General features: G+C 50.1%; 5 protein-coding genes across 5 annotated transcripts; 3 read left to right on the top strand and 2 right to left on the bottom strand.

The window, feature by feature from the left end:
- Positions 1-62: 62 nt before the first annotated feature.
- Positions 63-2,145, top strand: VTN77DRAFT_7264 (uncharacterized protein; the record flags this gene model as incomplete). Its single annotated transcript, XM_069423634.1, has 5 exons — positions 63-321; positions 437-994; positions 1,064-1,231; positions 1,287-1,455; positions 1,524-2,145. The coding sequence occupies 5 exons, from the start codon at positions 63-65 to the stop codon at positions 2,143-2,145; spliced, it is 1,776 nt and encodes a 591-aa protein (XP_069275491.1).
- A 7,381-nt stretch (positions 2,146-9,526) lies between these two features.
- Positions 9,527-12,196, top strand: VTN77DRAFT_7263 (uncharacterized protein; the record flags this gene model as incomplete). The annotated part of the gene is made up of 1 exon (XM_069423633.1): positions 9,527-12,196. One exon carries the CDS (start codon positions 9,527-9,529, stop codon positions 12,194-12,196), a length of 2,670 nt encoding a protein of 889 aa, XP_069275490.1.
- A 3,416-nt stretch (positions 12,197-15,612) lies between these two features.
- On the bottom strand, positions 15,613-17,353 carry VTN77DRAFT_7262 (uncharacterized protein; the record flags this gene model as incomplete). The annotated part of the gene is made up of 4 exons (XM_069423632.1): positions 15,613-15,620; positions 15,669-17,058; positions 17,113-17,167; positions 17,238-17,353. 4 exons carry the CDS (start codon positions 17,351-17,353, stop codon positions 15,613-15,615), a joined length of 1,569 nt encoding a protein of 522 aa, XP_069275489.1.
- Positions 17,354-18,176: 823 nt separating this feature from the next.
- On the top strand, positions 18,177-21,107 carry VTN77DRAFT_7261 (uncharacterized protein; the record flags this gene model as incomplete). The annotated part of the gene is made up of 5 exons (XM_069423631.1): positions 18,177-18,181; positions 18,250-18,365; positions 18,416-20,715; positions 20,782-20,951; positions 21,008-21,107. 5 exons carry the CDS (start codon positions 18,177-18,179, stop codon positions 21,105-21,107), a joined length of 2,691 nt encoding a protein of 896 aa, XP_069275488.1.
- A 348-nt stretch (positions 21,108-21,455) lies between these two features.
- Positions 21,456-22,571, bottom strand: VTN77DRAFT_7260 (uncharacterized protein; the record flags this gene model as incomplete). Its single annotated transcript, XM_069423630.1, has 1 exon — positions 21,456-22,571. The coding sequence occupies one exon, from the start codon at positions 22,569-22,571 to the stop codon at positions 21,456-21,458; it is 1,116 nt and encodes a 371-aa protein (XP_069275487.1).
- Between the last annotated feature and the right edge of the window lie 1,668 nt (positions 22,572-24,239).

The following is a 24,239-nucleotide window of genomic DNA, read 5'->3' as shown; positions in this document are numbered from 1 at the left end:
ACTGGTGGATTATTCACTGGTAGTCCTTTCATCGCCGGCCTTGCTCCGTTTCATCACCTGACATGACCATCGCGGTCCTAACACCTTCAACGACAAGGACAACGCGTCGTGAGCCTCTGAAAGCAATTAACATGGCGACGTCGCAGGCGCAGTCGCGCCCTGCGTCGTCGTCCGCACAGGACACTGGGGGGAAAGGACGAGGTAGACGGACAAGCGCGCGCCTGAATGCTGCAAAAGATGATGGTGGTGATGAGGGCAAGACTGTCAACAGGACAGCGCAGGAAAAGGCCTCACTGGCGAGCGAGAAAAAAAGAAAAGCAGGTTAGTGCCTATTCTCGTGGGACGCTATTCAATCTATCATACTCCGAAAGATGTCGGAAGTTGGTTATGTCCAAACACTACTCGGTTGCTAACTCGTTTGGTATTTCTCTGGCAGCTTATGACGAGGATATTGAGGGTTTCCAATTCACACGGACAAGCTCAAAGAAAGCGAAACCGTTAAGCGGTGAGGAAGTGTCCGTGCCAGAGCCCATTGTGGAGGAGACCCCTCAGCAGTCACCTGCTAAGAGAGGACGACCCCCGAAAACGAAGTCGAGCAAAGCATCTGGCGGAGAAGATACAGGCACAAATGGAACTGCGACTGGGAAGCCATCGCGAGGACGTCCGAAAAGGGCCTCTCTTGAACTCCAGAATGAGCCAGAGAAAAATCATCGTTCGACTCGGGCACGGGATGAGGAGGACCCGTTTCCCATGGAAAAGGTACGAAAGAAAGGCCGACCGAGCAAATCAAAGACGGTCGATGCGAATGGGTTTCTGTCGCCAGAACCCACGCAAACTGAAACGTCCAAAATCGCATTACCATTCGCGGATACTCCTGTCATTCAGCGAAATAAAGAGATGAGGAAGGAGCGAGCAGGAAAGGGTGAAAGACGGAGCAGTCTAGGAATGAGAGGACGACGAGCTAGCTCTCTGATAGACTCCGGCGCGTCCAACGGTGGGGATATTCTTCCGCAGACAACTCCTAGCCCTGAAATTGAACGGGGTGCTGATACTTTTAGTACAGCGGTACCTCATAAGGAGGTAGACACTTCGGACTTTTATAAACATATCGCAAGCGAGGGTCTATCCGAACCTCGACGGATGAAACAGTTATTGACGTGGTGTGCAACTCGGGCACTGGGTGAAAAACCATCTGGGTCACGGTCCGCCGATGATAGCGCCAGATTGGCAGGTGAGTTGACTAAAATCGAGAATTCAACCTGGCGAGAAACTGACTTCCTTCGCAGCACGCGTCATTCAAGAAGAGCTGCTTCAGGACTTTGCCAACAGATCCGAACTCTCCGACTGGTTTACACGAGAGGACTCCGATCCTCCTGCTGTGGTTGTCAAGAAACCGAATCCGAAGAACATTCAGAATGCGGACAAGATTAAAGAACTCGAGGAACAGATACAACGGTATGTTGACAGGCGAATCGTGACGACATGTGGACTGGAGCCTTTGCTAATAGGTCTTCGTCTTGAAGGCTACAAAATGAAAGGCATGCTCTCAACGCTCTCCTACGACCTCCTTCGATTCCACATTACGAATCTTCAGAACGGCGAGCAGAGGAAACGGAGGCCCAGTCTTCCGAGGCGCAGTCTTCATCTGATGCTCTATCACAAGGTCCCGAAGCCATTGATACATCCGTACTAGATCCTTCGCAACAGTCACTTATCACATCTCTCGGTCTTGACAATCTACGCATAGATGACAACCACCAACAGGAGTCACCTTCTCTTCCTTCCGCCACCACCACCACCACCACCAGTCTACCACCTATCTCACCCGCTACAGTCTCCTCACGCCTGTCCCGTATCACCACATCATTGGCCCCGACCCTTGATTCTTTTGCTTCTGGGATCCACGACATAGAAATATATCGATCCGCAGCAGATAACGTGTCCTCCAAGATCCTGCGTATCTGCTCACAACGATTGGAGGAACGGGATCTCCGGAATACCCTGAGGGCGTTGGAGATCGAAGAAGATCAAGACGACAGTGGTGGTGGGGGAGACAAGAATCTGACACGAATACGACTAGAGAAGCAACGAAGGGAGGATATTGGCCTTGTTCTTGGTGCTCTGAGTCGTGTAGAGCGACGATGAAACCGATAATGTATTACAACGCTAATGTCAATGTCTTCTTTATGTGATACCAGAAAACCCATCCGTGGTTTTCTTGTTGTTTCTTGTTTCTTCCTTCTTGTTGAGAAATACCTCCCCCTTGTCCTCTCTCTCTCTGTGTCTGTTTTTACACTGGGCATTGGAGTTTTTCTGTTTTTGCTTCTGTATTAAGCTGGCTTGGTTGGACTGGATAGGGCGCGATGACAATGACACCGATAGGCAATCAATACATAGCTATGATGAAAGCTCTCAAGAACCTTGAGTATTTGATCATTGGCTTGCTGACTTGGGCTGTGTATAGTTGCTTGCGTTTGTTCTCTTTTTCAAAGGGAGAAAGTACTGTACATACATATATTACATTGAATGGGTCCTCTTATAACTGTGAGTGAAGTCTTCGGTCAATGGAGACGATGAATAACCACTTGCTTCACGGGTGAGACGTCTTTGTTTCTGGAAGCTGGAAGACATATATCTTATAATTAGGTGTGAATGGGATGTTTTTATTTGCGTTAAAGGTAAAAAAAAAAAGAATACTGGGTTGTGGTACATTAGTGCTGCGCACAGTATCTACCTGCTTAATCTAGATAAAAATGTATATAATCTGAGCCGTGCTCACTAGGGATGCTGATACACCAAGGTGACATTATTTCTTTTTCCAGCTGGATAGAACTTATCTGTGAAACCCTGTACATTTATTTCCAACAAACATTGAAGGAAGGGAGTTCTCCTTTCATCCGATAACTCCAATGGTGGCGGGAGTACATTATGGTGAGTCGACGCTTCCCTAAATTCTCCTGCCAATTCTCCACCCGCAGCCACTAACCATCTCACATCGTCATCCTACCAGTACAATCTCACTTCACTTGGAATTCAAATCAGCTTTGAGCCTAAGCGATGCCTTGTCTTATTGTTTCATAGGGGAGATGACAATAACTTTCAGGTACAGTTTATTGCACAGTTACTGGTCATTAATAGATGTCAATTCCAGCACTCGAGTCGCTTGCGTTTGAATGCAGCCAGTCAGGTAAGAAGAGCTCTCCTCATTCCAAGCCCAAGCAACTTCGACATCTTTGAGACTTTTGACATCATCGTTATTGTTGCCATCGTTCGCAAACATTACGTTATTGATGATGATCTCCTCGCTGACATCCCCATTTTTTTTCTACTACAGGACCCGCCAGACATGATCCCCTGTCGATCAAGAACGACGTGGCTAGGCCGTACTACTGGGTCTGGGTGTGGAGACCGACTTGTCCATCGACAACACATAACTCTCCATAATGCACATTGCTTATGCTATGTGCTTGCTGTTGTTGTGAATCCAGAGAAGGAATGGAATTTCTTTTCTTTCCCCCCATGGACTCGGACTCTGCATGACCTTGCAGGTCTTCTATGCAAGGTTTGCTGGTCGAATTACGCGTTCCTCCTTCGCATCTCATCTGGGAGAGCATGCTCATCCAGATATCCAACCGAGAAAGACAAAAAGGATGAGGAGCATCCGACATTCAACGACATACCAGAAACGTTTCACATAGATCAATTACGGTGCTGGTTATCAGGATTGTTGAATCTGTGATTTACGGCTCTAGCATGTATCGGCATTCAATAGTTCTAATGTGGAGATTCAGTGCCAGCGATGAGCAGCAGATCGTCCTCCCTGAGGTCCAATTCTCTGGCAGAGACCGATACTGCGGGTCCAATTCATCGCCTCTCCCGAGAAGGAACAATCATAGAACCTTCAAGACTGATTTTCATCAGTGGCTCAGCAGTACGACTGACTACTGTTGTCCATAATTCGCCCTCGTCTCCAGGAGATACAGTGATCTACCAGAGGATGACATCATTGGTCAAAACCATCGTGACAGGCTACCGGTCGGGTCACGGGGCCTGGATACCGCAGACTGAGCCATTGACAAGCAAGGACAAAGGCCATGCTAAGCAGTCATCTGTCATGAACGAATTCTTGGTTGATAGCTGTGGTATGTTCTCTTCTCTTCCAAGAAATTGCTGCTTCCTGCTGGTCCTCCTTTTGGGGGTGGTATCTCCCTTTTGACTCAGCTGCTGTTCACTCAGTAGTGTTGTTGCTGCATTCTGGTCTGCCAGGAGTCTCTCCGCAAGGTGGCAAGAAACATTGGCAACTGACGCGTTGAACTCTGAATATTACCTGGAACCCCTGGATGAATGTTGTCGTCGTCAGTACCTCTGCCTTGCTCTCACCTTCCGAAGAAAGCTCTCCAACCTGTTCTCTTTTTCAGCCAGCCTCTTCCGACGACATGGATATTATACAGCTAATGATATTTCCTCCCGCACGCATGGGCCTTGTCAGCGGATATAAAACGAGTCGTCGTATAAATGGTTATTTGATTTGATTTGAGGAGCCTTAAAGGTATCCCGATTGGGTGATCCTGTGTACCAGAGTAGAGTTGCACAGAGTCTCACCACCATCCGGAGTAGGACTAAAACGATGGTCTTGAGAGCTCACTCCCCGTTCTGTCGGCTCGGAAGCCGGGACTGGAAACGGCTGCTAATGCCTGCTCTTTACAACCTGCAGGGCCCCGACGGGCAGTGCAGCTGAAGCAAGCTAGAGTTTGAGGATGCGGCCTTAAATTGTTGTTGATTCCAGCGTGGATGCTAAAAGACCCTTCTAGCCATTTTCCTAATCCAGGAATCCTTCGCTTCTTCTCTTCGAAAGAAAAAAAAATTTTTCCTTTAGGTTCACATGTCTGCCGACCGCACCTCTTTTAGGTTGCTGATGATTTAAGATGAGAGTCTAGAAGTGCGACCGCCAGAGACTTAAGTTTTTCTCTTTTTGCGGGTGGTATTCTTGCTTTTAGTGTTGTGCGTGGTAAGAATTGTGGATCATCAACGGGTCGAGAATCCCGTTGCCGTTTCTTTCTTTTTTTTTCTCCTTTTATTTTTTTCCCCCTCTCCTTATTACTAAAGTTACTAAAGCACATGCCGGGAGCTAAAAAGTTAATTGCTCCAGAACCAACGTCGTGCGAATTGAAGCGGGAAGCTTTGAATCAAAGCCCCTATCAATGCTATCATCCGTCACGCCATCGCCTTTGTGCGTTATCTCTGACTCTGAGCATTTGGAGAGTGGGTCTCGAGACCGGCTGGGTCGTTGGGCAGACATCCAGAATCCAGATCGCTATCTACTCTATCTAGGCTTTGCCGCGAATCGAATGGGTCCTCGACGCAACATGTAGTACGGATCACAAGTCACCGAAGCCGCTAGCTAGCTATCAAGCGACCCGAATCCGGGCGGTCTGGAACGACTTCAGGAGTCATATGGCAGGCTGCGGCTGCCACTGCGATGGACTGACGATTTCCCCTTATCGACCTTTCGACTTGGCATTGACGAGCTCTGCTCCGTGGCTACGATCTCTAGCTCTTGATACGGCGCTAAGCTCGCCATCTCTGCCTCGAGTTCTCAGTCTATCCATCCTTCCCGGGTGCCGAAAGTGGGAGGTTTCTGCGAAGTGACATGGTTCACTGCACGTCTTAGGTCTCGTGAGGGACAAGACTCCCCGCAATCTGTGTCGGTCGAGTCCAATACATTGACATCTGGGAGGCTCGTACAACATGGCCCTTCAGATTTCGGTGATCCAAAGAGGACAGACAGCGACCAGAGGCCTGAGTATCTGCAACCCCACAAAAGCTGTCTTGGCCCTACGACTTGAGACGCCGGTCATAGGCAGATACTTTCCTTCCGCACTGAACGTGTCCACTGGATCGCAACTTGGTATTGGTTGTGTGGTTTAAATGAGTGTGACTTGAGCTTTCTCGAATCAACGGGTGCCCCATGATCCACGCGCAAGACTCCATCGTAGGATGTGGCTTATTCTTGTGACTAGATCTGAGAGACGATCTGCGGTCGTGACTCATAGTTACTTCCTCTGTCGACGATGCCGAGATGCGACGCAAGTCAGATTGCCAGCCACCACTGCTTGCTGTCAAGTCTATGCGTGGGGGCATTATATGTCTATGAATGGGTGTGGGCCTTGAAGTGATGGCATGTAAGCTCACCACAGTCTTATCATGGCCAATGGTACGAAGTACTTGCACGATAGACAACATGCCATGGCAGTCCATCTGGTATCTTGATCCATGTAGCTCGGAGAAGCAGTAGGGTACCTACGTGGACGTGACCATATCGTACCGAGTACTCCGTGCTCTGTACACTGGCAATACTTCTGACGAAACAGGGGAATGCACTTGACACCTACGAATTGCTAGTGTCTGAGCGTGGTAATACCTCCCTTCGCTGTAGGGCCAGTCGCGATGTTGTACCGGAAACCGGAAAGCCTACGGGTACAGCGCTGGTGACTTGATACTTCAGTCATTTGTTACGCAAAAGTTCTCCACCCGCCAAAAACATTGAACGGGAGACATGCTGGTACACGAAAAACCATACCATTCGAGCTGCCAAGGAGTGCTGCCTGCCTTACTCATCATGAATGCCTGGATCGATTGAATGAAGCCTTCACCTGACTCGTGGTACGGCCAATGGCAGGAGAGCCTAACCGTCTTATTTATTTATTTATCTGGAAAATGCTACGGAGTACTCCGTGGGGGTGGGATCAGTTCTCCTTTTGTTTATTTTCCCCCTCTTTTCTGTTTTTTTTTTCTTTTTCCTACACCGTAAGACAGTGGCGATGACGAACGGACCAAGTACTATTGAGGTAGGATTAATATTAGATAAATTAAATTATGCTTGAGGACTGGCAAGACGGGATCGTCGAAAAAAAAAACAAAAAAAAATTTCAAAACGGCATGTCGTCGTAGCGTGCATTATTGACGCGGCTATTGCTGGATAGTGGATAGCTTAGTGGACCATTGGGGAAATACCCCGATCCGTGGCGGCGTTGTTCTATTTCTATCCCTAAGCTTGAGGCCGGGCCGGACAGCCGTGGCTCAGTTAGAGCAGTTGTGATCGGCAGGACCCAGAGTGGCGGCACTGGCGGAGATCCCGAGCGAACTTTGTTAGGGACGTTGGGTCCTTGGGTCCTTGGCAGTTAAGGTTGCCTGCCGATCTGATAGCCCCAATATTATTACCCCTAAGTTCCAACGCCCCTAAGCCTGAGGATAAGGACTAAGCTTAGGTATTTATTTCCACGAGGCCACGGCGTCGTTGGGCCGCGACCCAAGCAAGCCACCCCCAGCCCTACGGAGTACTGCTGGAGGCAAAACAGACTGACGGTGAGCACTGAGCATGGGCGTTCGTCAGCCTGTATCGTATCCAGCACAGATCGTGGCTGATTGACAGACGCTGACTGGCGCATGTCCTCCGGTCCTGCACTGCACTGCAATGCAATGCAAGATCAGCGTTCACGGCATCCCCCGAGTTGACTCCCGAGTCCACCTCCCACCTCCGTACCTCCCTCCTTGGGACTTCTACCGGTATCTCCCTTTTGGGCGGCCCGACAAAGCACTCTTATAGTCTTAGTCTCGCATGCGACAGGGCCCCCCGGTGCTCCGTGCACATCGGTGACATGCGCAGAAGGGGAGGTAGGCAGGAGGATTGGCCGTCAATCGTCCAAATAGTCGCGACAGAAACTGAATCTTCACATGCTGATCAGGAGGCTGCTGCTGGCTGTCCAGATGGAAAGCTATCTGAATCGAGGAAATGGGCTGTGAAATTGATGTCAAATGACGACGACTTGACTCTAATTTTATTTATTGATTAAATTTATTCCTTTAATGTTATTCAACATGTCTCAATTTTTTGACACCTACTCGACACGTAATCAGTCCTTGACTTTTGTCCAGCATTGACGAAAAATGTCAGATGGGGACGACAATTTTTTTCCTCTCTTATCCCTATTGTCGATCTACAGCTTGTGTGTGTGTGCGTGTTTGTGTCTATAGCAAGCGGTTGTGTCCATTACCATTGCCACTGTCATTAAAATGATGGCTTATCTAGATAGACTGCTAGCCACTGACATTATTAATTAATGTTATCGCCATCCTGTTGAGTCTGAGACTGTGTACGGCGTAGTTGGGCAGTTCTGGAATCCATCTCCTTAGTTAAACTAAACTTAGACTCTCCAGCGTACCCACAGAACGACTCCGGCCCAACGCCATCCCGAAAATCCAGACTATTCTTCGTCTCTCGGGCCGGCGGGGTCAAGCTTTTTCTCTCTCTCGGTCGGGCTGATATCAAACTTCGTCAAAAGCTTGGACACCTGGCGTTGCTGATTTGCTTTCTCAACTCGACTCGACTCGACTCCATTGCATCTGGTGTGACCGTGGAGCCCATGCCACCCCGTCACCACCCCCTAAGTCTCAGCCATTATCCTATCCATCGCCATCACGGACCATGCGACCACGAGGGCAACCCACTGCCACTGAAACAGACAGTCTGATGCCGCGGCTCACGATGCAAGGCTCACGGACCCCATTTAATATTATGTGCACGGAAGGGGAGAGAAGAAAAAAGGGAGGAGGGGCCTGTCGAGGCAGGGTGTGACCCGCTCCGATGCACAGATGGATCGTGCTGAAATGAAAAGGATGAATAATAAGAATCAAACCCATCTTAAATAGATTCATGTGCATGCCTCCTTCCGTTCGCGTCCCTTCTTTTTCATAATAATAATCGATTAGCTTCCGGCTATTCGATCGGTGCACGACACGACACGGCGGGCGGCGGATAGCAGCTGCTGATTTATCCATCAGTCAATCGCTCGTTCTCGACTATTATTATCCTGGCCTTTCTTGTGTCTCGTTGATCTTTTCTTCTTTTCTTCTTCTTTTCTTTGCATTCTTTTATCTTCCATCGGTGTTGCCACATCCCCTTCCCCAGTTTTGCTTTCCTTTGTGCAAGCCCCAGATCTGTTAGGTACACAGCACTACAGACTGCAGACAGTACATCCAGTCCATCCAACCTGCATCCTCCATCGACGCAGTTATTCATCTGAGCTGACTTCAACCCCCCGAAGAGGAAAGACAAATCCTGTTTTATGCATCCATGACGTACTCTCGGTCTCGGTAGCGGGCTTCCCTCATCGCCATCTGTGTACCTCGAACTATACAGACCGGACAGCACAGGCCCGGCTTTGCTGCACAACGTCCCGCCACAGCTGAACTCGAGTCAGATTTTACAAACCTGTTGAGCCACCTGAATTCACGTTCTTCTCGCCTCATTATAAATCTTTTTTTCTGTGCGGTGACGAGTCGACTCGAGTCTCGTGCAAAGCGGCGATGCAACATTGCTGACCGTTGCCGGGCTACAGTCCACTGACCTTTCTCGCTCTCACTTCCACAACAGAACCCACCCCCTTCAATTCTCGCCAATCAGTGTCGCAGGCCGCTGCGTCCTGGAATCTGCAAGATCGAAGCCGTATCCACACCGGTCGGAGAGATGGCGGGCGGCTACTTTGACCTTCCGCTCACCTCTCCCAATCCCCAGCACACAAGTAACAGCCAGCGGGGCGCAAGTGCAACAGAGCATCTCGCGGAGACGAGCAGATCCTCGAGCTCACATACATCGCCCTTGCTCACACCCAATGAGAGCGCGCCTTCTAATCGAGGGCCTGGGCCAGGAGGCGCGCAGAACAAGCCACGGAATGCCGGCATTCTCAAAGTCACGAATCGCGTCAAGTTCACCGTCAGCGAGCCTGAGACGGAGGACGAGCAGAGAGGAGGCCGGTCGACAGCGGAGGAAGGGGGCCAGCTTCCCCAGAGGCCCGCGCCCACCGTCCGCATTCCTTACGCCGATAAACTGGGCAGGAGCTCCATCCTTCCCCCGCCCTTGACGGATGACGGCTCCAATGCGGCCTCAGATGTCACTGGATCCACCCTGCACTCGCGAGCCAGTTCCCCGGGGATCCGTGACGATGAGGGCAACGGTGAGATCAGCGATGAGAAAGGCAGAGCCATCCACTCGGCTCAAGAACGAGCTCAACGTCTGGCCTCCCTACTCGGCCGTTCCTCCACCCCCAAATCTCCGCGGCCCAGTCCTCATTGCAGTCTGCCGTCATCAGTCGCCTCCACGCCCACCGAGTGCGCTGTCTACGAAGATGGTGATGAGATCCCTCTGATCACGCTTCCGGAGAAACAGTTCGACGACTCGACGGACGAGGATGAAGACGGGCCGCTAGACAAGGACCACCGGCGACGTTCCACCCACACCAAAGAAGCTCACCTGCTCGTTCAACAAATGACTCGACGAGACTTCAATCCGCTGTCCAGGATTCGTGCTCCCTCACCCGGACTGCGTTCGGGACAAGTGACACCCATTCATGATCGTGATCCGGATGCCTATGTGCCACCGCCTACCCATTACCGGGGTGGCATCTTGTCGACGCTGCTGAAGCTGTATGAGCAGCCCCCGGGTCAGCACGGCTTAGGCGGCGACCATCACCACCGTGGAGGCCTTCACGGCCGGAACGGCAGCCTGGGAGAGGCCAGCGCCCGTGGGAGGTCCCTCAGCAGGGATTCCAGCAAGCCTCCCAAACCTAGGAAATGGTACGACAAGTCCCCCGAACTCTCCACCACCTCTCTGGCCAGCTCCGCCAAAAATTCATTTTCAAGCACCACCGGCCAACGGCCGATTCTGAAGCGGTCGCGGAGCAGCGGTGGCCTGTCCGGGGTGGCCAAACGGCTGATGCGGCCGCAACTGGAAGATGAGATCCGAATCACCGTCCACATCGCCGAGATTCTGTCTCGACAACGCTATCTAATCCGTCTCTGTCAGGCTCTGATGAAGTACGGGGCCCCCACGCACCGACTGGAGGAGTATATGCGTATGACGGCGCGGGTCTTGGAAATCGACGGCCAGTTCTTGTATATACCGGGCTGCATGATCATTTCCTTTGACGATGCCTCCACTCACACGACCGAGGTGAAGCTGGTCAAATCCGCCCAGGGGGTCGACCTGGGTCGGTTGGCCGATGTCCACCAGATCTACAAGGAGGTCGTCCATGACGTGATCGGCGTCGAAGAAGCGATCCAGCGGTTGGACGAGATCATGACGCGGAAGGACAAGTTCCCTATCTGGCTGTTGATCATCATGCATGGATTTTCCAGCGCGACGGTGGGGCCTTTTGCCTTTGGGGCGCGGCCCATCGACATGCCGATTGCCTTCGTGCTCGGCTGTCTGGTGGGCATCCTGCAGCTGGTCCTGTCTCCCCGGTCGCATCTATACTCAAACGTTTTTGAGATCTCGGCCGCCGTGCTAACCTCCTTTCTCGCCCGAGCCTTTGGCAGCATCTCCTACCAGGGGGGTCGTCTCTTCTGCTTCTCAGCATTGGCCCAGTCATCTATCGCCCTGATCCTCCCGGGATATATGGTGCTGTGTGGGAGCTTGGAGCTGCAATCGCGCAGCATTGTGGCCGGCTCAGTGCGGATGGTGTACGCGATCATCTACTCTCTTTTCCTGGGGTTTGGGATCACGATCGGCACGGCCGTGTACGGTCTGCTCGACGCGAACGCCTCGTCGGATTATGCATGTCCGGCGAGTCCGATTACCAACGAATATCTCCAACGCTTCCCCTTTGTACTGGCCTTCACGTTCTGTCTCACGACCATCAACCAAGCCAAATGGCGCCAGGTGCCGATGATGTTGCTGATCTCTATCTGCGGGTATGCCACCAACTACTTCTCCGTGAAACGATTTGAGTACAACACGCAAGTATCCAATGCGCTGGGGGCCTTTGTCATCGGGGTGATGGGCAATCTCTACAGTCGACTGCGGCATGGCCTCGCCGCGGCAGCGATTCTGCCGGCCATCTTCGTGCAGGTGCCTTCGGGCCTGGCAGCCACTGGATCGTTGGTGTCGGGTATCACGTCAGCCAACGAGATCACGGGAAATAAATCCTTCTACTCGGTTATCAACAACGGAACCGAAGGGTTCATCCAGGCGGAACAAAATATGTCGTTCTATGCGAGCGACAGGATGTACAGTGGCGTGGTCTTTGACATTGGGTACGGAGTGGTCGAGGTTGCCATCGGCATCACCGTCGGGCTGTTCCTGGCCGCGTTGGTCGTGTATCCGCTGGGGAAGAAACGAAGTGGGCTGTTCAGTTTCTAACCAGCCTCGTCGACATATACATAAGTCTGTATCAAAACTACAACTTTTTTTTTCCTGTCTGTCGTTTTCTGTCGTTTTCAAGATTGGATATCGTGTCGTTCAATGTCTGTCTTTTTGCATCAAAAGCATAGCATGTCTGTTCGGATTTCTTCACTTCTCTCATCTATTATTGTCCTCCCCGCCTGTGCATGCTGTCATAGTTCTTTCGTTTCGTCTGAAGTATTTCATTTTTCCATCTTTTCTTCCAGACTAGCGACATTGGGGATTTTTTTTCCTTTTGTTTATCATCCAGGGAGTTTTTTTTTTTTGGTTTGGGGGCTTTTTCTTTTGGCGTTCTCACGAGATTGGAACCACGCTCGACCGTTCCGAGTTTGGATTCAAGTTTGGGGGGCTTTCTCACAATCGAACCAATATATACCCACACTCGTCCCATTCATCATTCATAGAGATAACGCTCGTCATGTGTCATGACCTTGAAATGATGTTACAAGCGACCGGCATTCTGTTGGATCTTTGGGAGAAGCGGGTTTGTTGATATCCTTCGAGCTTCATTTGCATGGGTTGGAGTTTGTGAGGGTGAAGCGGGGTTGCACTGTTTTTTTTTCTTTTTTTTTTGGTCTGCCTCTCCTTGAAGACATTTTCTTCTTAGCGTACTCACCAATCGGTCTAGCATTTGTATTTGTTATTTTTGCTTCCTCTCGCTGTGCTGTTTGCTGTTTGCTGTCTGTCTACTTTTTAATCGTTCTCGGTTTGTCGGTGATTGATTGTCTTTGTCCACATACGAAGACGCATATAGGCATAACTAAATATATACGTCGGTTGACTATCTTCTTAGCAATTGAAATAGTCCAGAAGTCAGTAATGTTGCCTTGTCAAAGTGTTTGTCCAGTCGCCTTGTCCTAAGTGTTTGTCAATTTGACTGATCTATTTCACCGCGCCCGATCGATCGATCGATAGAATCGATGAATTAATTTTTGATGTATTTAATTAAATTAATGGAGGATGAAAATCCACTTGACTTGACTTGACTCCAGGTCCTAGGAGACTCCAAGACCCTAAAATAAACTATTAACTAGCTGGATCCGACAACAGATATCAATATCAATATAACAAATGATACAGAGTGCGTACGAAGTCGTGAAAGAGTGTAGTACATACGGTAAATAGTTAATAGTTAATTAGGTACATACGTTAGGTTAGGTACCTGATAGTGATAGGGCTGAATTATACTTCCTCTTACTTGGGAAACCTCTTTCGTAACGGGGCCTTGGTAGACCTAAGGATAGTTAGTACCCTTTTCCTTGACTCTTATCTAACCGTTGTAATCATATGTACATGTACAGTACATATTTAACCACAGTATTGCAGAAAGAAAAGAGAAATAAATATGAACACGCCCTATCAGTGGAATCTCATCTACTGCCAGGGTGTCGAGACGCTGACACTTCAGGCCGAACTTAGGTTTAGGTCCAACCTTAACCCTTCCAGGCAGAACAGAAGAAGGATCACATATGAAAGCTGCATCTTCCCCTATCCTGGCAAGCGTCGTGACTGTTCTTCCTGACTGAGGGTATACTGCGGCAAACCTAGTGCGGCCTGCGGCAGATGTCGCGCCAGAAGGCTCTAGGGTACGCGACCATCCTTGATTAAGAGAACACTTATTCCTCTTACAAATATATCCTTGTCTTGCTATTTATGATCTCCTTCTAATCTATGCCAGGGCGACCAATTGACGCCCTCCTGCTCCCAATGCCTTCGTGCCCGCCAGGACTGTCCCGGCTATCGGGGCCTCGCCTCCCTGGCCTTTCGCAACCAAGAGTCTTCAGAAGAAATCGTGCGCGAAGCTCAGCGCAGTCGAGCAGAGACATCAAACGAAGCCGTCCCCAAGAAGAAACGGAGTGATCTGATTCCATTTCGGGCAATGGAGCGACCTGCTCTAAGCCGTCTTCTTCGTCGTCATCATCATTCAAGCCAGATCCGCAGGTGAAGTGTCTTTCTGTCCCGATGACCGACCAGGCCGCCTGTTTTGTGTTCCGCAACTACGTCCTGAACGAGCTGGAGCCGTCACGAAGCTACCTAAGCTATCTGCAGGTGTTTACGCAGATGCGTGCTACCATCTCGGAGCTGCCAGCACTGCCTTCACCGATCGGCACGATCCCAGCAGAACCCGACAACGGCGCCGTGGGGGGATACCTCCTGATCTGGCCACTGTTTCTCGTGGCCGACTGTAAGTATTCGCCGCCTGCGCTGAAGACCTGGATCATCACCTGTCTCGAGAAGATTGGCCATGCGATGGGGATCAGCCAGGGGCTGGCCATGGCGGCGCTGTTGCGAGAGGGAATAAGCAGTCGGACTTGGATTAGTGGTGACAGCAGTGAAGTGGAGGTTGAGGTGAACTTACCAAGTAGTTAGTATGTAGCTAGGGAGAAACACTGTAAAAAAAGAAGCTATCTGCACAGTTATAATATTGAAAACATTTCTGTACATACGGACATACAGCACAGAACGTTTCCAGACTTCCTCAGAAGAGACCGACTGTTTCATTTGATCACAGAGTATTAAATTGAGGCAGGCAAACAACACAATCATGTGGTGTGCAGTACAGTACCGTACAGTATGTATAAGAGATTTCTTAGTTTGGGATGTGACAGTCACAGATTTGGAGTCTTTTGATCAAAGAAAAAAAGCATGACAAGAAGAACATGCGGCCGTTTTATGATTTCTTTCTAAGCAAGCATTACAGAACTGCTTCCGTCAGATATGTATCCCTTGAGTAATGCCATCTGAGCCAACATGGAAAGTCAAACCAGTTGATCCCAAATACTTGCTTTGTTTGTATATTAAAAGGAAAAGGACCAAGAAGGCTCAGTGATACCTAGGTAGAGGAAAATCAGAAGCCAGGGAGGAATCCAGAATTTTTAGAAGCTACCTAGGGCAAAAGGTGTCAGCTACAGCACTATATAGAAGCAGGCATGCAATCCTACATATTCTATCTTTGAATGGACAGGTATATTATACTATAATAGTATTATTTACAGGATTCAGAATAGTCAACGTTAACTTTATGGTGTTGTTTTTCTTTTCTGGGCAGGTGATTGATTTTCTATCTTACAAGTTTTATATTTCATCCTTACTTAGGTCAGCTCTGTCTTAGGCGGTACCAAATTAATAAATAAAGTATTGTCATATGACTACTACTTTATACATTGACCGCTAAATCAGATTACTTCACCTGGTCACAATGGCCGTTGTCAAATCCCTTAGTGAAAACATGAAAACCGAGATAGACCAATCGTCCCATCCCTCCATATTCCTTCGTGTCTTATGCGCCAGAATCAATTTCCCTTCAAGAAATCCGAAAAATTCCCTTACCCTGTTGTAATCCGTACAAAGATTCCATAACCCATGAAATCACGCTAGTAGCCTGTCCCCAGTTAGTCAACCATCTTTGTCAATTTCTTCACATACATACCACTTTGTTCCTTTCTGTTGCCTCCTTCACCATCGGTGTCGTCTGATCCACCTCCAAACGCCGATGCTTGACCACCAGCCTCTTTGATTGCCAAGTCATCCCCCCGCAGCTTCTCAAAATACGCCTTGATATCCTCTGCACTAACTGGTTGTCCACTCTCAGCGAATGGCTTCAAGAACTCCTTTACTTTGTCCCTCAGATGGTTGTACACCATCACGCCCTCGATGGCTCTCACACGGTCAATGTTGCTCAGCGCCGCCTCTCCTCGCTCAAGCAGACTTCCCGTGCCCTGGCTACCGCCACCATTGGCTCCATCTCCATCCTCAGACAGCGGAGGTTCATAGGTTTCTTCTTCTTCGCGAAGTTGTGGATGAGGAATCAGGTTGGGGAAGCAGTCAGGACAGTGGCACAGGTGCTCGCGAAAGTCCTCTTTGACGAAAAGAGAAAATGTTCCGGTAGGAGGATTCGAGGGGAGTGATTCGTGCTTGTGCTTTGGCGGCGTGGAAATTGCAGCCTCTTCCTTCACTTTTCCATCCTCACTCAATTCATCACCCTTCGTTCGCTTCGAATCACGCTGCTCGTCTTCCGCGTCATCCTCCGCCTTGCGTTTTCTTGACTCGGCAGTCTGTTCTTCCTTTTTCTCTTCAGAAGACTTCAAAGTCACCTCACCCTTTGGCCCCTGCAAACCTCCATCTTTGTAGACCGGAGGCAGGAAGCCCGGGGTGTTGGCGTATCGTTTCAACCATGGATTGGAGTCCAGGCATTTGTAGCAAATGAACGTTTCGAAATCATCCTCTCCCGGGAAACCCGGAGGAAGACTTTCTTCTTCCTCTTCTTCCTCCCCCTCCTCCTCTGGTTTCACATCTGAGGCTGTAGTTCCATTCTCTCCCTCCTTGACAGTTGCATCCGATTTAGCAGCCTTCTGCCACCCCCGTGGAAGACCAATAAGACATTCCGGATGCCACCAGTCCTCCCCACAGCCGCCTGTCTCGACAGTTCCCAGACCAAGGCACTGAAACATCGTCCCCTTCTCCTTGTGTGGATCATATTCTTCATTGCAGCCGCAGAACCGATTGCGAAAGTTGTGATTGTACTTGTTGCCCTCCGCCGGTTTCTGGGAATGCACCCCTTTCCGACCCGTCTCTGGATCAGTTCGAAGGGTACACGGCGACGTAGATTGAAGGCGCGTAGTGCCGCAATCGCAGACAAAATTCCTCTTGGTGAAAAGTTCAACTAGGGTATGCTCGCCATGGCAGGCGATGGAGCACGAATAGCACACACCGGCGGCTGTATAGGGCTCGTCTGGGTTCGCAGGAGGCGGATTGCAGGTCAAGCAAGAGAAGAGAGACTGTCGAAGAGGACCCAATGGTTGTGTACATGAGTCGAAGGACTGCCATCGTCAGCCATAGCTCCACATTATAATAATGCTACTCTGGTTGCTTACATAGGGAAGGACTTCTCGCGCGTCAGCTTCGAGCTTCAACTGAGAATCAATAAATCTAAACCCGGTCAGAATCATCTAATAAAAAAAAAGAAAATGACAAGAATGGAGTTGATCGAAGCGCATACTCTTCTGCCGTCTGTGAATCCTGCGAGGTGAAACTTTCCCGACGGCGACTGCTCCCTTGATCAGAACCTTTACTTTGGGCCTCACCGGAATGGTCGGGGGCCGCTGGAGGATCCATTGTGATGATTCAGGCCTTAAAATAGAGAACCTTGATGAAAGATTGCAGGATGATGGCCTCGTTGATCTGTTATAAGACCGAAAGGACCACTCCGCTCTCCGCTGACAGCCGGCGCGCGGAGCTGTGACGCGAGGCGCGAAGCAGCGGAAGCCCCAGGTTAATTTAAGTGTTTGCTTTGTTTGCCAGGTTCAACATCACCGCAAAGACGACCTACTCTGTAACCCTCTATGCCATGCCAAACTCTACAGTCTATCTAACGAAATAAACCCTCTGAAATCAAGAACCGCTCATACAAGGGTCTTTCCCTAGAGATGAAGGGTATCTCCACGCCTATTCGCGTGATCATGGTGTTGTCTGTGAAGCTTGTGCCGCTTTACTAGTAGTAGAGCTTACTATTACATAGCAGCAGCAGCATACATGTTTCATCATCATCATCAAAATGACAAAGAGGGATATATCTAAGAGACAAATGATAGTTGAATGCACACTCCGTAATCAGTGAGACTCTTTGTCTGACTGACCTCGATCTGCGGCCTGCCGTGATACACTCGCACGGCCTTTCCCGATCAGGATTAATTGAAAAGTGTCCACGACGCGTCCAGTCGCGCTTCGACGCGTCAAAGAGGGACCACACCAAACCCGCTGCAACTCGTGCAACTCCTTGTGACCGGCATCCAGTTCTCTCCCTTCGGTCTAAGCAGCGCCGCCTTCCAATTTTTGCAACGCCAATATCCTTCCAGCGACCCTTTATTCGCATCTCGTGTGGTCGTTGCACTTTCTCTTGAATGATTTATAATTCAAATTTTAATCAAAAAAGATCACGATGAGGTGAGATCCGCTAACCAGATTTTTCTCCGTTCTTGCATCATCTGCAAAAACTAACGTGCACAATCCAGTTCACCTCTCCGTCCCAGCGCCTCTGCTGGAAATCGCGGCCTGGGCAACTTGTCCAGACGCAAGAGATCCAGAGAGCCTGATGATGAGACTTCGTCGGTCGCACCCCCGTCAAGCCGTATGTCTATCATTCCTGCTGCGCTTGAAGCTGTACTGATAATTCAACAGCTCCCCCCTCATCCCCTCCCATGCTTCCATTCGATGATGAATTTGACCGAGATGAGGCAGAGGAGTTTGTGGGCGACATCGACGATATCGAGGAAATGGCAGAGGATGAGGATGGCATTGACCTCTTCGGGGACAATTTCGAGAGAGATTACAGAGATGTCGGCCCTCAGCGATATGAGGGCGACTACATTGACGACGAGGAACAGGAGGAGCTCGACATCGGCGCCCGTCGACAACTGGAGGCCCGTCTGAACAAGAGGGACCGGGAGCTTGCCCGCCGGCGCCGGATGCCTGCAGCCTTTTTGCAAGACGACGACGATGATGCCAACATGGATCTCACTAGACAACCCCGTCGACGAAGGCATCACTACGATGAAGACCGTGAGGACGTCGACATGGGTGACGATATCATGGAGGAAGAACTCTCTCTTGAAGAGCTGGCTGATGTCAAGGCCGGGAACTTGACAGAGTGGATCCTGCAGCCACAGGTTATGCGGTCCATCAGTCGCGAATTCAAGGCCTTCTTGACTGAGTACACCGACGCGTCGGGTCAGTCGGTCTATGGAAATCGAGTCAAAACTCTCGGTGAAATGAACTCCGCGTCTCTGGAGGTCTCTTACGATCACTTGGCCTCGAGCAGGGCGGTTCTTGCGTACTTTGTCGCAAATGAGCCTACGGAGGTCCTAAAGATTTTCGACCAGACCGCTCTCGATATCACACTGTTTCACTACCCACAGTATGCTGACATCCATAATGAGATCCACGTGCGGATCACCGATCTCCCGATCGTCTACTCTCTCCGAGAACTGCGTCAGTCCCATCTCAACTGCCTGGTCCGCGTCAGTGGAGTTGTCACTCGACGGACTGGCGTATTTCCCCAACTGAAATACGTCATGTTCTTGTGTAACAAGTGTGGTATCACGCTTGGTCCTTTCCAGCAGGAAGCTGCTGCCGAAGTCAAGATTTCATACTGCCAGAACTGCCAGTCGAGGGGTCCTTTCACCATGAATTCGGAGAAGACGGTTTACCGAAATTACCAGAAGCTGACACTGCAAGAATCGCCGGGCTCTGTCCCTGCTGGACGCCTTCCGCGGCAGCGCGAGGTTATTCTTCTCGCTGATCTCATCGACAGTGCCAAGCCTGGAGATGAGGTTGAGGTCACTGGTATTTATCGGAACAGTTACGATGCACAGCTCAATAACAAGAACGGGTTCCCCGTCTTTGCCACAATTATAGAAGCCAACTACATTGTCAAGTCCCATGATCAGATGGCCGGTTTTCACTTGACAGAGGAGGATGAGCGCGAGATCCGCGCCCTTTCGAGGGACCCAGACATTGTCGACAAGATAATCCGTTCTATTGCCCCGAGTATCTACGGCCACCAGGACGTGAAGACCGCAGTTGCGCTTTCGCTGTTCGGCGGAGTCAGGAAAGAGGCCCAAGGCAAAATGCCCATTCGTGGTGATATCAACGTGCTGTTGCTTGGTGATCCGGGTACCGCCAAGTCTCAGATCCTGAAGTATGTTGAGAAGACTGCCCATCGTGCTGTGTTCGCGACCGGTCAGGGAGCCAGTGCGGTCGGTCTGACAGCAAGCGTTCGGCGAGATCCATTAACAAGTGAATGGACTCTGGAGGGTGGAGCACTTGTGCTCGCTGACCGTGGAACCTGCTTGATTGATGAATTCGATAAAATGAACGACCAGGATCGTACTTCGATTCACGAAGCCATGGAACAGCAGACCATTTCGATTTCGAAAGCCGGTATTGTCACCACACTTCAGGCCCGTTGCGCAGTTATCGCCGCGGCCAATCCAATCGGTGGCCGTTACAATAGCACGCTTCCCTTCGCGCAGAATGTCGAACTTACCGAGCCTATCCTCTCTCGTTTCGACATCCTGTGCGTGATCCGTGACACGGTCCAGCCTAGCGAAGATGAGCGGTTGGCCAGTTTCGTGGTTGAGTCGCACCACCGTGCCAACCCTCCCAAGCCCCTCAGGGATGATCAGGGCCATCTCATCGACAAGGACGGAAATCGTATTGACGAGGAGGGATACCGAATTGACAAGGATGGCAAACGCCTTCCTCTGACTGAGGAAGAAAAACGACAGCGAGAGGAAGCCGAACGCAAGGCGGTGGAGGAGAAAGAAGGCGAGATTCCGCAGGAGTTGCTGCGGAAATACATTCTCTATGCCCGGGAGAAATGCCACCCCAAACTCTACCAGATTGATCAAGACAAGATCGCTCGCCTCTTCGCTGACATGAGACGGGAGTCTTTGGCTACAGGGGCTTACCCGATTACGGTAAGTTAGGAGTACCTCTGGTAAATCGAGCCAAGGACAGAACAGCTGCTGACAGACATCAAACAGGTCCGCCACCTGGAAGCTATTATGCGTATCGCGGAGGCCTTCTGCAAGATGCGTCTGTCCGATTATTGCTCGTCGCAGGACATCGACCGGGCGATTGCCGTGACGGTGGAGTCGTTCATTGGCAGTCAGAAGGTCAGCTGTAAAAAGGCACTATCAAGAGCTTTTGCCAAGTACGTTGAACCACCAGGATGACGTTTTTGAGCTTTACCGCTGACAATCTATCCAGATACACACTTTCTCGGCCCAAGCCCCAGTCGAAGCGCAGAGCAGGTATTCCTGTTTCGAACCCCTACACGCACAGGGAACTGCATGCAGTCGATGTCTAAAGGGACGCAGCATGTCACGTATCAAGCGAAGAGAGAATGGAGCTCTCTTGAAGTTTCTAATGGGCTTTTCTTCAGTTATAAAACTGTGTGGATATATTTTCGGCATTCTGGACATGGATGGAGTTCGGTTACTGATGAAATGATGTGTTTTTACGCCCTTTTGCATCCAAATTTAATGATACGTTCGTCAAATGCTCCATGTCATGAAGGGCAGGATCGGTTCGGTTCTGCAGTAGTTATGTATTTAGTCTGAGGACCCAATTACCATGTCAGTAGACTTGTATGTTACTAGATCTTGATGAACGGGTTTTTGTTTCGTCTCAGAGCAACAGATAGTCTTTCTTCACTTCAATCTTCCGGCCGCTCAATTCTCGTCCACGTCCCGTGACCGTCGTGCAGCCACTCGTTATCAGAGAGGACGCCATCCACAACGACAGAGAGATTCGACCTGAGGGCCTCGATATCATAGTCACACGCCCGAAACGTCTTGAGCGTCTTCTGCGCACCGAGATCCCGGACCGTATGCGCGATGAGCGAGTACCCCGTCGAGAGCTCCATCCAGGGGTCATTGGGATCCATGGACCCTCTCTGCTCGTCCTCGATGACGCGGTTATTGGGGCCCGGCGCAAGCTGGACGGTGAGCGACTGCAGATTGGGCATCATCTTCTCGACCACGTCGAGGACGACCCGGATGTGGTTGTAGAAGGGGAAGACCGCCGTGTAGCGGAAGGAGGTCAGGAAGCGGAGGGACGCGAACGGGTGGAAGGATCCGATGGGAGGTGGCACCCGCGACGGCGATCCCCAGGTGTCTAGCAACGAGGGGATGTGGAAGAGAAAGTACTCGTAGTGATTGTAGGCCTTGAGGGAAGACGATTCGTTGAAGACGAGCGAGTCCCATCGTCGCGCATGCAGGAAGCTGGGACACATACTCAGGTCGGGGAAGGTGAAGCGACTGCTGCTGCTGGTTGCCCGGGGGTCCTGCTCCAATTGCAGGATTTGAAAGGGGATATCAAAAGCCCAGCTGTGCGCATCCATGACCTTGGTGCCAGCCATCTCGCCGACGGCGGTCGGTGCAGCGACAATGGTAATGCGCAGCGGATCGAGGTCACTCAGCACGCGACGCCACCAGAAGAGCTCGTTGGGATTGAGAGATTCCGTGCGCACAAACACCACAATCGAGTCCACATTTTGACTCAGGCCGGAACGCTTCACGAATGAAAGAAATGAGTCTGTCTCCTCGATGTCAAAGCACGCGTGGGAGAAGAGCAGCGGTCGCACGAGCTCGAGGAAGTGAGACGAGGTGCACGAGAGGTGTTTCAGATCCCGTCGTTGGGAGCGGGTAAGCTTCAGACTGGGAGGTTCATGTACTCGATGAATTGACGGTGGATCTCGAGAGAGATACGAGATGATCTGGTAGAGAAGCTCATTCGGAAGGGACTCAAGCTGAGGCTTGCGGAGGAGCATGGTGGCAGCGCTGTATGATGTCGATCGAGTCTTTCGACACGTTGTCTGGAAGGTCCCAATGGTCGAGAACCAGCATTGCCGGTAACTCCGAGATGTCTTGACATCTGGATCGATTGATGGCGAGACGCCTGCATTAAGTCATCTGGTTCGTTTCAGTCAATAACATGCAGAGTGTATACAAATGAACTCGAAAGTAATGACGGATGGTCACTACCCCACCAACCTACGCCATTTCCCGGCGGATAATTATCTCCGCTCACGACTTGGCGTTGCTATTATATTAAGCAACAATTGATAGCAGGCACCTAGAACAAGATTACTATGGATGACAATATGGGGTATATACATGTGTAGACTGAGGATATCAATGAAAACTTGGAATTCTCCCCTGTATTCTTATTTACACATTAACCATAGAAGCTTCAGCCTTTCGGATATAGACAGGAGGGGGGAAAGAGAATGGAAAGCTCAGACATATTTTGCTTTTTTTTTTTTTAAAAAAAATTCTCTTCGAATCTAATCCCTTAACTTAGAGGAATTTCATTTTTGACTCATTAGGTCAAGCATAATAGGTACCTAGGCACTCGTATACAGTAAAGTAGCAGTAAATAAAAAGAAAAGTCCTAAGAATTTACCGCTAACATAGACGTCCTTATCCCTATCAGCCAGCAAACTTCCTTTTTTTCTGTATTATATACTCTTGTATACATCTGCTTCTAGACAGATATCTACTGCATCAAACTCAACAGCTGCTTGAGCATGAACAGGGAAACCTGCATATCGAGCCCCACATTTTCAGCCAAGATCTAGATACGTCGAGGAGTAACATCAATCAAAGACTAAGTATGGAAAAGTCACCACTGGGGTAAGAAGAGAAAGAAATAGCAGAAAGAAAATTGATATAGATTTTATATTCGTAGCAAATCAGAGGAGTCAGAAGATGAGAGCATGGTTACAACCAATGGCCCCACGAAGGCAGATATAAGACCACCTGGCTTGGAAGGTGGGGCCCTATCACACTACACACTCAGTTGTTGAAAAGGAAATATATGACCCTTTCTGCTTGACAACTGTGTATAAGAGAGGGAGTGTCAAGAGAGAGTAGCTGTACAAACGATTCAGCAGATCAGTGATTAATATTAAGAGTTCTCGGATAGGTTGATGTAATGGATGTATGTCATGGCTCCACCTGCCTACCGATCTCGGCGCATCTTTCCGCCGTGCTGACAGGGTTGATTGCAAATTGCCGAGAAAGGAATCGAAATCAATAAAAACCTTTAGGCATCTTGATTCTTGCTATTTATCTGATGACTGTATCCTCGATATTCCATGACCTGTGAGCTGAAACTTGACGGCAAATGTCACCATGATTAACAAAACGCAACCTGACTGGCCATCGCTCCAAAGCTGTCCGACTCTGTCCTCCATCCCCGCTCGCATCGCGCCTCGCCGGACGTGACGATGCCACAAAGCTTGTCCCTGAATATTGGCTCGCTCGCTGGGGCTGTGATGTGGGGAGCCAAACACAGCGCAGGATGGACGGGTCTCTTTACCCCTTGTGGGAATCAACCGGGCGGAACGGCAGACACGAGTGATGGAGATACCGAAGTCTACCTAAAGTTGCAAAATGTCCCCGCTTCGGAGGGAGCTCACGAGAGAGGGGGCAAA

The sequence above is a fragment of the Rasamsonia byssochlamydoides genome, assembly GCF_041956645.1.
Source record: "Rasamsonia byssochlamydoides strain NRRL 3658 unplaced genomic scaffold VTN77scaffold_59, whole genome shotgun sequence".
Taxonomy (NCBI): domain Eukaryota; kingdom Fungi; phylum Ascomycota; class Eurotiomycetes; order Eurotiales; family Trichocomaceae; genus Rasamsonia; species Rasamsonia byssochlamydoides.
Note: the sequence above shows the minus strand (reverse complement) of the source record. Positions and strands in the feature narration are given on the sequence as shown.